Source organism: Lepisosteus oculatus, chromosome 5 (assembly GCF_040954835.1).
Source record: "Lepisosteus oculatus isolate fLepOcu1 chromosome 5, fLepOcu1.hap2, whole genome shotgun sequence".
Classification (NCBI taxonomy): domain Eukaryota; kingdom Metazoa; phylum Chordata; class Actinopteri; order Semionotiformes; family Lepisosteidae; genus Lepisosteus; species Lepisosteus oculatus.
In genome coordinates this window covers 54,781,245-54,796,598 of record NC_090700.1, presented here as the reverse complement: position 1 = coordinate 54,796,598, position 15,354 = coordinate 54,781,245, and the positions used below count along the sequence as shown (strand labels likewise).

At 45.0% G+C, this 15,354-nt stretch overlaps 1 protein-coding gene across 8 annotated transcripts in view; it reads right to left on the bottom strand.

Annotated features, from left to right (window-relative positions):
- akap13 (A-kinase anchoring protein 13) overlaps positions 1-15,354 on the bottom strand; it is a 120,464-nt gene that overhangs the window by 63,393 nt on the left and 41,717 nt on the right. For all 8 annotated transcript variants that reach the window (XM_069190658.1, XM_069190657.1, XM_069190661.1 and 5 more), the window contains 4 exons: positions 14,708-15,001; positions 7,401-7,584; positions 4,429-4,624; positions 1,096-3,877 (listed from right to left, as the gene is read on the bottom strand). In XM_069190658.1, the coding sequence (XP_069046759.1) occupies positions 1,096-3,877; positions 4,429-4,624; positions 7,401-7,584; positions 14,708-15,001 (3,456 nt within the window). The remainder of the gene's footprint in view (positions 1-1,095; positions 3,878-4,428; positions 4,625-7,400; positions 7,585-14,707; positions 15,002-15,354) is intronic.

Sequence of the window (15,354 nt, the reverse complement as noted above, 5' to 3'; positions counted from 1 at the left end):
TTACCTATCTTTTTTAACGCAGGCAAGACTAAGCCCCTTCAAAAGCTAGACCTTATGGCAAAAAATGAAAGCACAGCTGGATTAGAAATAAATACTGAGCAATGTACCAAAAACAATCATCATGCAGTGAAACTGTCAAAAGTGAGGGCAAAATACAGCTTCCACTGTAATGACTAGTAAATGCATTTTAATTGTAAACAGCTATTTTGAAAGAAGAGAACGCCTGTCTAATACTTTAATCCTTCCTCCAATTTTAATACTTCTGTTGTTTTTGAATGTCTCAGATTATTCTTGTGCTGACTAACTTCAGATAGTTTTCATTTCATAGTTTATAGATTCAATCCAGGTTTCATTGAACTGCTTTATCTAATTACTATCAAATTAAATTTAAAGTCTAAATTGCCAGCCCACATGTGGCTTGAATTGCTGTGCTCAGAAATGAGAGAAACTGATGGGACTCCCCATTTCCAAACTAGTTTGGCCTTTGGCTTTGGCTTTAAAAACTTCAGCATACTGACGTGGCTCGCCTCACCGCGTGGCAGAGACTCAGGAGATCTGTCTATACACAGAGCACCGGGTGTTACAGTTCCACCGGCTTTGTATGATTCTGATGAGAGTGATTGACTCATGTCCAGCAAGATTTATGTAAGAACCTGCGGATTACTGGCAGTACTTCTGCGCAGGATAAAACGAGGCCGCTGCGAGGTTGTGAGGAGCACGTTTCAGGCTTGTAGGACCACAGGCAGCTTTCAGACACTCCCCCTCTGGAGCAATCATTGCTTCATGGAAAGCAGAACACCCTTGTGAATGTTGTTGATTTGGGGGGGGGGGGTTTGGGGGGGATAGATATGGGAATTAACATTATATGTAATAATTATCATTGGATTACACAGAGGTGTTTTGTGGACTGCTAACAATAGAAAAGGGAGATGTGACACCACCAAAACGTGTCTTAACCCCAGAGCCAAAGTGATTAATTTATGACCGTTCAGAGATTCAGAGATTTTTCAAACATACGATACGTCGAGACAGTGTTTACACATCTAGAACGTTTTTTTATGTAAATCATTAAGTGACTAAATCGAGTTCCCTTACCGTTCTCCAGGACGGTGGGTGAGTCTTCAACGCCAGGACCAGCAGCTTCCCCAGTGCCTCCAGCAGTTTGAGCAATGTCACTCAAATCGCCTTCTGCCCTCCCTCTTGCGTCTTCTCCTGCAGCTTTGCTCTCGCTTTCCAGGCTGTCCAGATCCAGAGCCAAACTGCTGACTGTATCTACAGAGGCGGCTGTGTCCTGGCCTGCCAGGAGGCTGCTAGTGCTGTCCGAGTTCTCGGAACAGGAAGGGGTTATTGGGGATTCAAGAACAGAGTCCTTCTCAGAGGTCAGTGTGTGAATTTCTGCTGACTCAGAGCTGTCGCCATGTGCAATGCCACTGTCTGCACTCGTGAGGTCAGAGCCGTCCGCAGAAAAATTGTTTTCATCAACCTGCTCCTGCTCCTGCTCCTCCTCAACATCACAGTTCAGGGCTTCCACCGTGACTTCCTCAGTATCCTCCTCCAACACAGTCGGGAGACTTCTTAATTCATTCTCCTCAGAAACCCGTTCCTCCGCTCCTAGAAAAGCTAAGAAGCCCTCAAGGTCTGCGTTTAACTCAGGTTTGGAGATTTCTGTGCAGATATTTTCTTGTACAGATACAGTGGGTGACATGCGCTCATCTTCTTCATTTAGAAAAACATCCTCCTTTTCTCCTGGGAATTCACTGACGTGACTTTCCAAGAGCACTGCACCATCCAGGGGCTCTTCACCACACTGTCCGTTTGCCGAACTGGACATCTGCTTCTCCACATCCTGCTGTTTTTCGGACGCAAATTCCGATTCCTTGTTCTCCTTCGCTTGCTCACACTGGCTCTCAGCCATCGTTTGGGGTTCGCCACAGTCTGACAAATCACATGATGCCACAAAGTCTGGCTCTGATGAGCCATACTCGCAGGATGACGGGTCGTGTTCAGGTTCCTTCTCGACCAATCCTGGTGGCTCACCTCCGATATCCACTAAATGGCTAGTGGTAATCTCAGATGGGGAAAGAGAATCTGGATGCAACAGATTCCCCTCAGATGTTTTAAGTATGTCCATATCCCCATTTTCCATATTGCCTATTTCCTGTGGAGGCAGCGCTTCGGCAGACAGCTCCATGGCCTTCCCTTCTTCAGGCAAGTAAAAACTTTCAGCGGTCGAGCTGCTCACTGACAGGAACGAGTCCTCCTCCTCCTCGCTGGAAAGTGCCACTGCAGCCCCCACGTCCCCTGCAGCTGGCTGGGCGCCTTGATTCAAGCTCGACTCGTCTTCCACAGCTCCGGCAGCTGAATCGACACCCAGAGCAGAGGAGGACGTGGCGGCATTTTCACTGGACAGTGGTTCATGCTCTTCCAATTCCACCACAGTCTCCAGAGTCGCACTGCGTAGCTCCTCAGGCTCATCTGCTGGACTGGCTATTGAACAATTGCCCTGTTCTTCACCTGCGGCATGAGCTTCTGGCGCAAGCAGCTGTAGAGTGAAGGGGTCCTGTTTAACAGCATCGGCGGAGACCTCAGAAGAGGTGGAATTCAAAACCATAGAACTACTTATGCCCTCTGTATTACCAGGACAGTCTTCCTCATTGTCCTTTTCTGGAAGATCAAAACCCAAGCTACATACGGCTTCAACACTACCGCTCGACTGTTCATCAAGATTTCCTTTCTCCATGCTAGACTTTAGGCAGGAGGTACTACAGTCCCCTGCACCTCTTTCAGGCTCTGCTGTCTCATTGTTATTCTCCTCACTGCCACTGCACTCATTTTCTTTAAAATAATCCACAGCAGCTGTTTCCTGGATTTGTTCAGATTCACATGCCTCCGATTTACATGCTCCTTCTCCACAGTCAGGACCGTTTGCTGCAGTACACGAAGAAGCAATCCCTATTTCTGGCTCTGCTGAGAATCCACAGCCAGCCTCCTGAGTATTCTCCCCAGGAATAGCAGAGTCGAACAGTTCCTGCGTTACAGAGCAGTCTTCGGAATCCTCTGTTTTACTTTCCCATTCTTTGACTATTGCTGCTCCTAAATCCTCACCGCCACTAGACCTTTCTAGGTCCTGAACAGGCTCACTCTTTTCTTCTTTTACTGAGCACTTTTCCACCTCTCTTTCAGCCGTTTCGTAGTGGTCCTGAGATCTTGTCTGCCCCATATTGTCTCCTAATGACGATTCGCTGTTGTCAGGCTGAGATTTATCTTCGATTAGTGCCTGGGATACTTTCTCTGACAAGCCCTCTTCAGCTTGCTCTCCTTCCTGATTTTCTTTATCAGCTTTGTATGGGCTGTCCTGTCCTGCACTGATTACAGGCAATGCTGTGTCAGTTTCCTCTTGATTTCCACAGGCCTCTTCATTGGAAGTCGGGCTTTTGCTCTCTGTCTGGCTCGGTACAGTGTTGCTTTTATCCGACTCCTTCCTAGAGTCCACTACAGAAGCAGAGGCAGTCCCCACCTCTTTTTCCTTTCTGCACTGGTAATCTTGACTGCTAGTTTCACAGGGACACACCCTGACCTCATCATCAGCATTGTTCTGAAGGGAAGCGTCCAGATTTTGTTCCGTATCTGCCTCACACTCACTGGGAAGAGCTTTGCTGGTGTGGCTGCTGTCCACTCCCTTGTCTCCTTCAACGGCACAGTGCGGAGCCCATTCCTGCACACACGTGCCGAGAGAGACCCGCCACAGCTCTTCTACGCTTGGTTGTTCTGATCGGTTGTCTGGGTCTTCTGCCTGTTCAGCAGATCCAGTCAACATACCACTGTGCTCCTGGTCAGTGTTCAGTAGTACAGATGAGGAATGAGATGAAAGTGCATCCTGAAAATATAAATAAAATGACTTAACAATCAGCTATTCAGCTTCACCCACATTCGTGCTTCTCAGGACCTGACCAAAAATAAACACTCCTATTGCTTATGATGGGTTTCTCATTAGTACAGGTTGGACTGCAAGCACATCCTTCCCTGAAGCTAAATAACATGATATTTCTATAGTATCAGCAGAATTAAAAAGACTCATGAAACAGTTTTAACTGATTCAAGCTTTTTGTAGAATTATTGTAGAAAAGGGCTTTAAGTTAAATAAAAACAATCAGAGACTATGTCTTGCGCATGTATAACAGAAGGATTTTTTTATTTTAGCAATTTATTGGAAGAATCCATCACTAACATTTCAAAATCTGCCAACTACCATGATGGAGCACAACCTGTGATAGCGACACTCCTCCAAACATTTTCAACTAAACATTCAGAGGCCCCAGTGAACAATTTAAGGTCGATGTCAGACCGCTGAACTGCTTTTCAATTGCAAAACTTCTTCAATCCCGAGAAGCGGGGCAGCCGGCGGAATGAGGCGGCGCCGGGACACACCTTCCCGGCCCGGTGAGAGCGCATTAACCCGCGCAGCCGCTCCACGTCCCCATCCAGGCTGGCAGGCTGGCTCCCTGGCGCCGCGCCCGCTGTCAGTGTGTAGGTGCCCAGGCCCGGGTGGTGCTTCACCTGGCAGTCCCCCGAGAAGACCAGTTGGGAGCCCCCAGTCCAGCAGTCCTGCAGCGCCGCCGCGTCCCTGTCGGAGACAAGCACTCAGGCTGGCAGCACTGCTCGCTCACAAAGACGCGTCGCGGCCCTCGTCCGACGCTGCCCGACTGGCCACCGAGATCTTCTTACCATGGCAACAACTGGTACCGCCATGCGTTTGCAATGTTGAGAGCAAAACGTACAGCTCTACAGGAGTCGTCTATTAACTGAAACCTTTATTTAACATGTCCCGTAACAATTTTCATCTAAAATCAAATTCCAAAAACAAACTCATCTCTATGTTCACATGGCACACACCTTTCTGGAAATAAATCTGGAGAGAGTTGGGTGTGCTACACCAGGGCAATCGTACACTGAAAGCTGGAGTCGGGTAACTCTGACTACAACGAGCCCAGAAATAACACGGGGATATTTCTGGAAACTTGCATTTGAAAGATACCGAAACAGAAAAACACACGAAAGTCACTGGTAAGCCCTTAGTCACCACAAGGAAATGGATTCTGCTTTGCAAATCCTCAAAGGTCTTATTACTTTTAATGACATACAAAAAAAAAAAACAGATGAAGGACCTGAGAATGTGTCCATGGCAACCCTCATGACATCATGAGCATAAAACGCAGAGGTTATGGGCAAAGAAAGGCAGCAGAAACTGTGGTCCTCTTAACATGGAAAATTAAAAGATACCAAACAGCAACAGAATTGAAGTTTTTTGAAAAAGTTTTTTTTTAACTAATTCCTCTTAAAAATATTAATCTTCACACGATCTTTTAAATTTTAGAAAATCCTGTATCCATGACTGGGTAATGTGAAAATAACACTGACTCAAACACCCTGCCTCTAAACATCTAACATCTACTGTTCAAATCTGCAGAACAAATACACAACACTCTACCCAACCTGCAAACTAATGTTTTGGTCCGATTCACAGTAACAGGTGATCAACTCCCCAGTCTCCATGTTAAAAGAAAGAAAACCTCTGAGCAGCACAAACCTGACCACACAGCATATACATATATTTTAGGAGACCCTAAATACAAAGTATGACAAAACAATAAAAAAACACATTCTCTCTTTCATCTTCTAAATCTAAATATGTACCTTTCGTAGAGAATTGAAAGGAATCTTCTATCGCATTTTACCTTGCAATGCCACTGTGACTGAAGACGGGAGTAAGGCCCCATGCAGACAACCTGGTTTTGTGTTTGCATGTAACAAAACCCAGGAAAGTGCCGATCACATGATCTGCCCATCCAAGGTTTTGCGACTCTCCTACGGGTATCAGATTCCCCCCCCCCCCACCTCCAACTGAGAAGAGCAGTGGCCTGCCTTTTTAGAGACCACGTGAGCCTAAAGATGCACTTGTCTCACGTTGAACAGCCAGCAAACTGCTCCCTGTGATTAATTCACCATCGTTTTCGAACAATCAGCAGAGGACAGCCTGTTGCCTGCAACTGCAATGCTGTCTTTGAGAAGCACCATAGACAATGCTTTTAGACAACGTTTCTGCCAAATTGTGTTTAACTTGAATGTAGATTAAAGGGATGTGGCAAAGTTACTCCGACAACGTTGCCTTTTTTTGTCTAAATGATGTAATGCAGCAGGAAAGAGGGAAATGAAACACACAAAATAAGGGTCCAATAATAAATTCCTTTTTAGCATCACAGCTCAAGAGGATGTACTGAAGAGCTCACAGCAAGGTGCTGTTTCACTCTGGAGAGTGAAACTGTCAATAACAAAGGACGGCTCCCCAGGGACCCCAGGGGCAACACGCTGTGTTTTCCACAGCTGCCCATCTAAAAGAGCACTGCTGTGCTCAGAGCAGCACTGGAAAAAAGACGCAGCCGAGGAAAGACAGCAGGGCACTGGCCCACTCAAATTAACAGAGGAAAAACCGCCTGGGAAAATAAAGCAGCATACAGGTGGAATAACTGCCCCTGTGCAGGGAACTCAGAACCACAGCCCGACAAAGAAGTTTCAAAGCTAATTCAACCAAATATTTACACAAGGAGAGCTCAATGCCATGGTGCCCTTCTGTGTGCGATTTGTGCTTATCTCATTTTGGAACAGTCTCACACCGATGTCAACAGGCTGGCTCGGCATTGCCAAAACAACAACGAAAACATGAACTGTGCTATGAAAAAAAAAGAGAAAGTCATGACTGCTTCGCTTTTTAGGCTATTTAAAGAGCAGCTAGATAGCACAGGGATTTCGTGTTTTTCCAAATGCTGTTGCAAGTCAAAACGTCATGCATTATTAGATACACCACCGAAGTATATACCAGCACCATAAACTCCTCTTTAAAATTTTGCTGCTCCTACTTTACCCTTTACTAATGTCACTGGCCCATGTCTTTAGTAAGTATATATTCAGTAGCAAGTAAAGCCATTCTTAACAAAATCTGTAAGAGAATCCAATTCACAGTTCTGCAGCACAGCACCTCCCAAAGAAGGTCCTAACCTAAACATGGGATTCCGCACTCATAGGAAACTTTTACAGGTGAGACAACTATGTGCTGCATTTACTTGCTAGCTGCTAAGCCTGGTCTTATTTAGGGCCCTCAAAAATATCAATTGCACACTATTAAAAACATGGTGAAACAAAACGTCACTAACCAGACTTGTATTTGTTTGGCTGGGCATACACCTCACCTCCCAGTATCTGCCCAAAGATTTGCTTCCAGAAGCTTTCGAAAACAGCAGGGCTGAGCAGCAGAGGTGAGAACTGTGCGCACAATGAGCGCGTGCGGCTAGAGACGCCTAGCTGACCCTGGGGCTGCCCCTCTGCGGGCCCAGTCCAGAACTTACCGAGCCAGGAGCTCCTCCACCCGGCAGTTTCCTCTCTGCCGGGCCACGTCGACTGGGGTGGCGCCCTGTCTGTTGGGCAGCCTGAGGGCTGCTCTGCCACCCGGCTGCTGGAGCAGGAACAGGGCCAGCCGCCAGAGCCCGCGCCGGGCGGCGAAGTGCAGCAGGGTCTCCTGGGGCGAAGGCTCTGCGAGGAAGGGCAAACGAGCAGCCGTCAGGAGGGCGCCTGCGCATCCTACACCCCGCTCTCCGCAGCGCTGGCTGGAGGGGGGCCCCCCGCAGAGGAACTCAAACTCCCGATCGGGGCAGACGAGGCAGGAGTTCGGCGTCCTCTCCGATCTGTGTGCTGCTGTGCGGAGGTACATGTGCACAAGGTGCAGTACACAGCGGTCATCGCCCCTCCCTCCCTCCCCCCTCCTGCCACGGCTGTGCTGTGGGAAGGCCATTCACGAGTGCGCCAGGAGCACGCTACCACAGGATGTTTTTAGCACTCTCAAAGCCACAGTCTAATTACTGTCCGTGTAATTAAATCTTTAAGAGCTTTCTGCGAGACCTTTCAGTGTGGAGGATTATCCCTATATTTTAGGTACTTAAAAAGCTGAACAGACCCTTTGCACTATCCTCCAAGGATCAAGACACAGTTGGAGAATTGTTAAAGCCTGCTAATGAAACACAAGGAATAAAAATTCAAGTTTAAATGGACTGCTGGGAACCTGGAGCTCAATTTAGGCACATAAAAAGCGGCTACACTGACATTTGTTTGAACGTTTTCTTAGGTACACACAAAGATTATAAAAAAGATAGAACTAAAATGATTTTTTTAACTCCATTAACACCAATGCTTGGAACACAGCCATAACACTAATTACCATTGATCTGTTTATCCTCAGATAGATACAAGACATTCTATTTCGAGTTTATTTGTATCTCTTGACAGGATTTGTGTGGTTGTTTTCAAGTACTCAATAGTGAGAGAAATTCTAGTTCTTACTCTCCTCAGAGTCTGCAGCATCAAGTACTGGAAGACTCAAACATTTTAGCATTTAAATTTACTTAGTTTGAACACAATATAATGTTCTTTGCCTAAATTCAAAATAGAATGTAATCTACCCACCGAGAGGTGTGATAAAATGAAAGAGCCCCTTTCTGCTGAGAGAACTGCTTTGACAACTGCAGAACTAGCAGTTTTTTTATGAGAGTCCCTCTCATAACAAATAATACTAACTTTGTAATTAGAGAATATGAACAAATTAAGGCATTTTATTTGAGTTCTTAGACAGGGTCACAGAAAATTGTATTACATCAATTAATTTTTTATTCAACCAAAATTTTGGCCTTTTATGAAAGGACACATCTCTTATTCCAGGTTCCCTCCGCGCTGAAGTTCTTCCAGTGTGCAGCAAAGCATGGCAACGCTGAAGTAAGTCTCACTATGGGCCTGGCTCCAGCCATTCATGTATTAAAAACCAGCTCAGCCCCCCCGCCAGCCAACACCAATCGCCAAGAGCAGGGCCACAGCCAGCTGCAGGAAACAGCAGGCTTTGCGAAGGCATTGCACAGCTGGCCAGTCCATTAGCAGGTAACCCGAGAATTTCGTTTCCCTTAAAAATCCAAACTTTAACGTTTCTTCACAGGAACAAATGCAAATGGAATTGTTAAAACCAGAATTCAAAATATTACAGAACTTGATCCACAACACTTCAGATCATTCCTACTTTGCCCACTGCTTCCTTACAATAATCCATCAAGAAAATGGTTCTGCATAAGGGAATAACCAGCTTTCAAATAACTACCCCTTTTAGAGGCTACTACTGCAGCTTAACAGCATAGAGGGCAATTTACCTCAGTAGATGCAAAAACAATGTCACGGCGCATTTTAAGCTAAAATGGAAACTCACCGAATTCAAGAACAGGTCTGAAATTGTTCTCTTACACAAAGGGAAAAGCACAAAAGATGCCATTTTGATGGCTGATCAATGACACAATGAACAATTGGTACCTGCTGATGTAGGTTCTCTCTATCAGCATATACATTTTCTAATCTCTACTAGACAGAAGCCCATTTAGCAAGCTATCTCCACTGTGCACCAGCAATAACATCTTTTCACTGACAGGTCTGGCTATTCTGCATGTTTAAAGTCAGCAGTGACTCCACTCTTCATGGATATTTGCAAGGATTTTCCATCAGAATTGTACTGTTAAGGTCTCTATGCTTCATATAAGTGAAATTGCATGCTCCGTCATATGAGTTCAGTCAGCAGATGCACATGAACAGACAGAGGCAAAACTCTACATCTGTTATTGAGTGTTTTGACCTTCCATCACTGTATGGTGTAGCAACTCCTCTGCCCAGGACAGGATGCAGCTAGAGAGGGCAGTGTACATCACCTCCAGCACTGCAGGATGCTCCTTCCCTCTGTGGACTCACTCTCCCTCTCCAGACTGAAACACAAAGCTCTCAAGATCCTGCCCAAGCTGTTTCCTTCTCTCTCCTCTGCTGGGCGGCTGAGGTCCGTCAAGACAGGGACCACGAGGTTCAGTAACAGCACCCACCCAGAGCTCCGAGATGCAGGAACTCTGCACTTGGATCCTGAAGTTTTTGCATGGCTCATTGTTATTTTATGAGGTTTCGCCTCGCTGTGATTTATCTCATTGCAGGCGTGTGTCTAGAATGGCATGCTTAAGAGTCAGAGGGATAATGTTTATTATAATAATGAATAATAATTGCTTACACTTATATAGCACTTTTCTGGACACTCCACTCAAAGGGCTTTACAGGTAATGGGGACTCTCCTCCACCACCACCAATGTGCAGCCCCACCTGGATGATGTGACGGCAGGCATAGTGCACCAGAACGCTCATCACACATCAGATATCAGTGGGGAGGAGACCAGAGTTATGTAGCCAATTCATAGAGTGAGATTATTAGGAGGCCATGATTGGTAAGGGCCAATGGGAAATTTGGCCAGGACGCCGGGGTTACACCCCACTCTTTTCGAGAAACACCCTGGGATTTTTAATGACCACAGAGTGTCAGGACCTCAGTTTTACGTCTCATCCAAAGTACAGCACCTGTTTACAGTATAGTGTCCCCGTCACTATACTGGGGCATTAGGACCCACATGGACCGCAGCGTGAGCGCCCCCTGCTGGCCCCATATTATGGGCTCTAAGTTACATATTTGTATTGTATGTTTTGAATTGTATGAGCTCACCAAAGCAAATTTCATGCAAAGAGTTACGGCAATAAAGTACAGAACTTTGAACTTGCAATGTCCAACCAGCCTTCCTCCTGTAGTTAAAGCACTACAGAAAGACAGAGAAAGGCATGAGTGGAGAATCCCATTCGATGAAGAGCACATTAGAACATACATTTTCTTCCGCAGTCCCAGCCCTTCTCTAAGATAGAGCCACTAAAAAGAGCTATCGGATTAAAAAAAACATTTATTACTAAAAGTCTAATTTTACTTTCGATTTAACGTTCCACAAACCCAATTCATGTAAAGATAATAATAGAATTAGAAGTAAAAAATGGCAAGGTTCCTGTTTATTATGCTTTTTTATCCATGAAAAAGCTGACTAGGCGGAATGAAATATGCTAGGAAGACAATGCACAGCAGAGGCATACTTCAAATAAATCAAATTAGTCTGTGAAATTAGTTTGCAAAAAAGAATAATAAAATCTGCCATGATCTGAAACAGCAGAACACAAATTTAAGAATGGCTAAAAAACAGAGTTACAAATTAGAGGAGACCTTTTGGCCCATGTAGTAGACAGTAGCATAATGATCTAAGGATCTCATCCAGCCATCCAACATTCATCCAGCTCCTGTTGCCTCACAAAGGGGGGTAAAAAATGAATCGTTCTACAACTGCTTTAACGTCTCCTCACTAAGAAGCACATAAGCCCATCAGGATCCTGTGCCCTGGTCCAGCACAGGCAGCTGGAACTATCCCTGAACTCAAGCTTGAACAGACACCAGCCAGTGGAATTCCAGCACCAATTGGGCAAAAATGTACATTAGGCACGGTGTGCAAAGATAGCAACTTGTTTGTCTATTTTTATTTCATAGAGTGAGCCAAAAGTGTATGAAGAACCTTTCCAGGATATCATGTTTATTAAAATGTCTTTGGAGATTAAAAACTAAACATGAAGAACGTTTGTTCTTTTTACAGGAGCTTCTGTTGCCCAAGGAAGCAGTGCAAAAGTAACACAGGATGAAGGTGAATTTGTTTGTTCATATAAGCCTTTTAAATCTATCAAGGAGTCCCACAGGCATTATTCAGTTATGCTACTGCAATTAGCATTCACTTCTCTGCCAGATAACAGTCTTTATCCAGATTGCATCTCAGCTGGCCTCGCCTGCCTATGAATGGTAATTCTCATTCCAAAGAAAGCTGTTTCCTTCAGCCAAGAGCACCACATCCGTCCAATACATTATCACTGAGGATTCTGTACAGCTCAACAGAAAAACTTGTTTAACTCTCATTAAACAGATAACAATCAACTGTGTATAATTACTTAATATCACTGATGATTAGCAGATTTATGGGGAGTTTGGTGGTGAGCTGCTCCCTTATTTTCACTTTCATGGTGCACTTTTTGTGGAGCAGTCTGTCAGACAAGAGCCTCAGGTGCCAATTTTGAAAGGCATGTGTCGGATTACAGCAGAGTCTGCGTAATGGTCTCAGGTGCCAGTGAACGGAGTGGAACCCCCTCCCTTTCTGCTGCTACAGGTTATAAACCTCTAACTGGATTAAACAATCACACTCAGCCCTCAGGGCGTGGATAATGGGAAAGCATGAGAGGGAGCAGGGAAAGAGAGAAAGATAAGGCAGGGGGCTGGAGGCTGGGAATTGCTGTATTGCAAACCAGTACACAAACCTTTCCACCGAAGACGGCTGTGTAAACAAATGTCATTCTTCAGACAGTTGTATAGCCTTGTCATCAAGTTCAAAGCCATCAGGGAATTTCACCTGCACATTTCCTGAGCTATCAGACTGCAGAGACACCAAAAAATGAACCAGCAACTCAGGACACTGTGCAATCAGTTTTCCATGGTATGGGCTTCAAGAATTCCATCACAAAGACATTAAAAGGCATGCTCAGACCAGATCAGTGGCAGTTATTGCAAATGTAGCTGTGTCCAGTAGAAACAAAAAAGACAAAATCCCTCTAGACAGTTTCAGTGCAATTGCTTTTCTTTACACAGTTTAAATTTTGATAGTCTTGCAATTAAATATCTTTAAAAATCCCACTTAATGGGTTGCTTTTAACAGCACATTTACTGTTAGAAGCACAACAAGAAAACTTGTTTTTCTTATGTTGTCTTCACAACATCTTGATCCACTGAGCTGTACAAAAGCTGCACTTGAAATGAAGCATTGAATTAGTTCAGCTGTGACCAGTCCATCCATTTATCTTTAAACATCAAGTTCCAGGAAAAATGTATTTTTTTAATAGGGCTCATAAATGTCCAGTGCCAGAAAGTGAAATATTTAATTGGGTGGGAATGTTTTTCTTTGCAATATCAGACATTGCATTCCATACTTGTAATATGGATCCAAAAGCAAAGAGAAAACTGCAGAAAAACAGTTATAACTGGAGCCAACAAAAATCATCGCCGAATCTGTGCTACTTGTTACAAGGAATGTCAGGCGCCTGGGATGCCCTGCTTACGGAGGGGTGGACATATGTGCACAACTTGCAAGTTCTGCACCAAATCGCTTCCCCCTGTTGTCACAGTCCAGAACAGCACCAACAGGATGACAGTGACATGTACATAGGTTCCTAACCAGGACCCACGTCTACCCAGGGCACTGAAATAAAGGCAGGAGCTGCTGCTATTGCTTCGGATTTCAGTATTGTTCAGTAATGTCCTGCTGAGCCCAGTGATGTCGGATATCAGAAAAATGCATAAGCTTTCTTTTCAGACAGGACAATTCACTGACGCTTGGACTCTCCCTTTATAACCCTTGCTATAAAATAAGCAAAGGGCTTGTAACGTGGATTAATAATGGCTGTGAATAAACATGTCATCACTTAATAGCAGGATAATATTGTAAGCTTGACATCTGTTTATATCATATAAACTCTGTATAGTAATTTGCATTATGTTGTCCTCATACTGATGAAACATCCATGAACATTTTGTTTAACTACATCTAATTAGAGTTAATGGATCACCAGATAAAGACTAAATACCTAATGCAGTGTTAATTATAGAGTTGAAAGCCCTGTCTGGTAAAATTATACCAGCGGTTTTACAAGGGTCTCTGGATAAAAACAAAATTGCTGCATTTCAATTAAACTAGCAAGAGATCACCATGCTGTGGAGGATGCATCTAGACTGGATTGACTTGAAGACTGAGGCAATCTCCACTTTTTTATCGTGAAAACCTCATTTTGGATTTTAAAAATATTTCACACCTCAACTCGCATATAACTGCAGCTAGGTTTCTGGAAACACCACTTTTGAGAACTATCAACAACGATCAATGGTTTGCTTTTCCAGTGCAGTAATTTTTACATAAATTCCTGAACCTATAAAAAAAGTGTACAGTACTTGAAAACATTCCTGCAGCTCAGTAAACTAAGGAAATTTTCTGAAATTAATTCACAACCCAATATCGAGTAATGCAAATTTTTCCACAATCGTTAACTCAACACTTTCACTCTGCAAGAGAAATTTGCATGACATCAGCAGCCTTCTCAGCGGCTATAAAGCCTTTATAACTGCATGAAACACTACTTCTCCAAAGCAGGCAACCTAATTCACCCAGCAAATCAGGGCATAAGACATGCCTCTCTCAATACGGTGAATATCCCCAGGAAGCTGATTAACCTGCTTAATACATTTTCTCAGGAAGAGAAAGCTGGATGGTAAGGGAGAAGCAACCATTTCAATACACAGTTATGAGCTAAATTGGAGCACTAATGAATTACTAGTCCAGGATGGAGCTTTTATAGCTACAGAAGGTAAGCACCAAATCTGAAAAGAAAACAAATGCAAAGGTGGCTCTACTTCAAAATCTGCAAGAGTTTACCCATCCGCTATGCAAAATCCTCAATTGTGCTTTTCTTTCAAAGTAAATCACCATAAACTGATATATAAAAAAAAAAATCCAAGACACACGAATAGTAGAAGGAAGCTTAATATGCCTCAGTATAAATAAAGAATTCTGTTCGGGCTCACGTTCAGACTTTTTACTGAGTGCAGGGTTAAAGCTTTCTTTCCGCCCCTCTGCTGTCCTGCAGCCACCAACATGCCCCCCCCCGAGTGGAGAAACCCCCCACGGCCTGAGCTCACCGCTGCCCTCGCCGGCCCCCAGCACGCTCCAGCCCTCGGGCAGGGCCATGTGCCTCATCGCCAGCGCCACGCTCCCGTCCAGACGCTCGCTCTCCGCCGGCGGGATGGGAAACTCGTCCAGCAGCCGGGCGTCCTCCAGGGCGGCGGGCCGGCCGGCCGAGCTCACCAGGAACTGGGCCACGTCGAAAGCCAGGTCCTGCACGAACAGGAAGCGCTCCTGCGCCACAGAGCCCACGGGGCGGCCCGGCCTGGCCGAGCACAGCGTGACCAGCACGGCCTCGCAGCACCCATGAGCTGGGGGGACAGACAGACACAGACAGCGGTCAGACCCACGGCACAGCACTGCTCGCAGCTCTTCCCACTCTGGGACCTGGGGAACCCACTGAGCATGCTTCTTATTTGCTCTGGATAGTTTTCAGCACTCCTTTCACATGGACAAGTATACAGTATTTGCATTGCATAATGAATCATTTCCACAACTGGAACTGGATTAGTCCCTAAAATAAAGCAAAGCAGTGAGCAACTACAAGTGAACGATAACAATCCCGGGCTTGAACCAGCGTAGACCCCTGGGAGAGGAGTGCTGTACAGGGTGAGCAATTCAGAGCTGCTCCTGTATATGTGAAATCCAACCACACTGAAGCAAG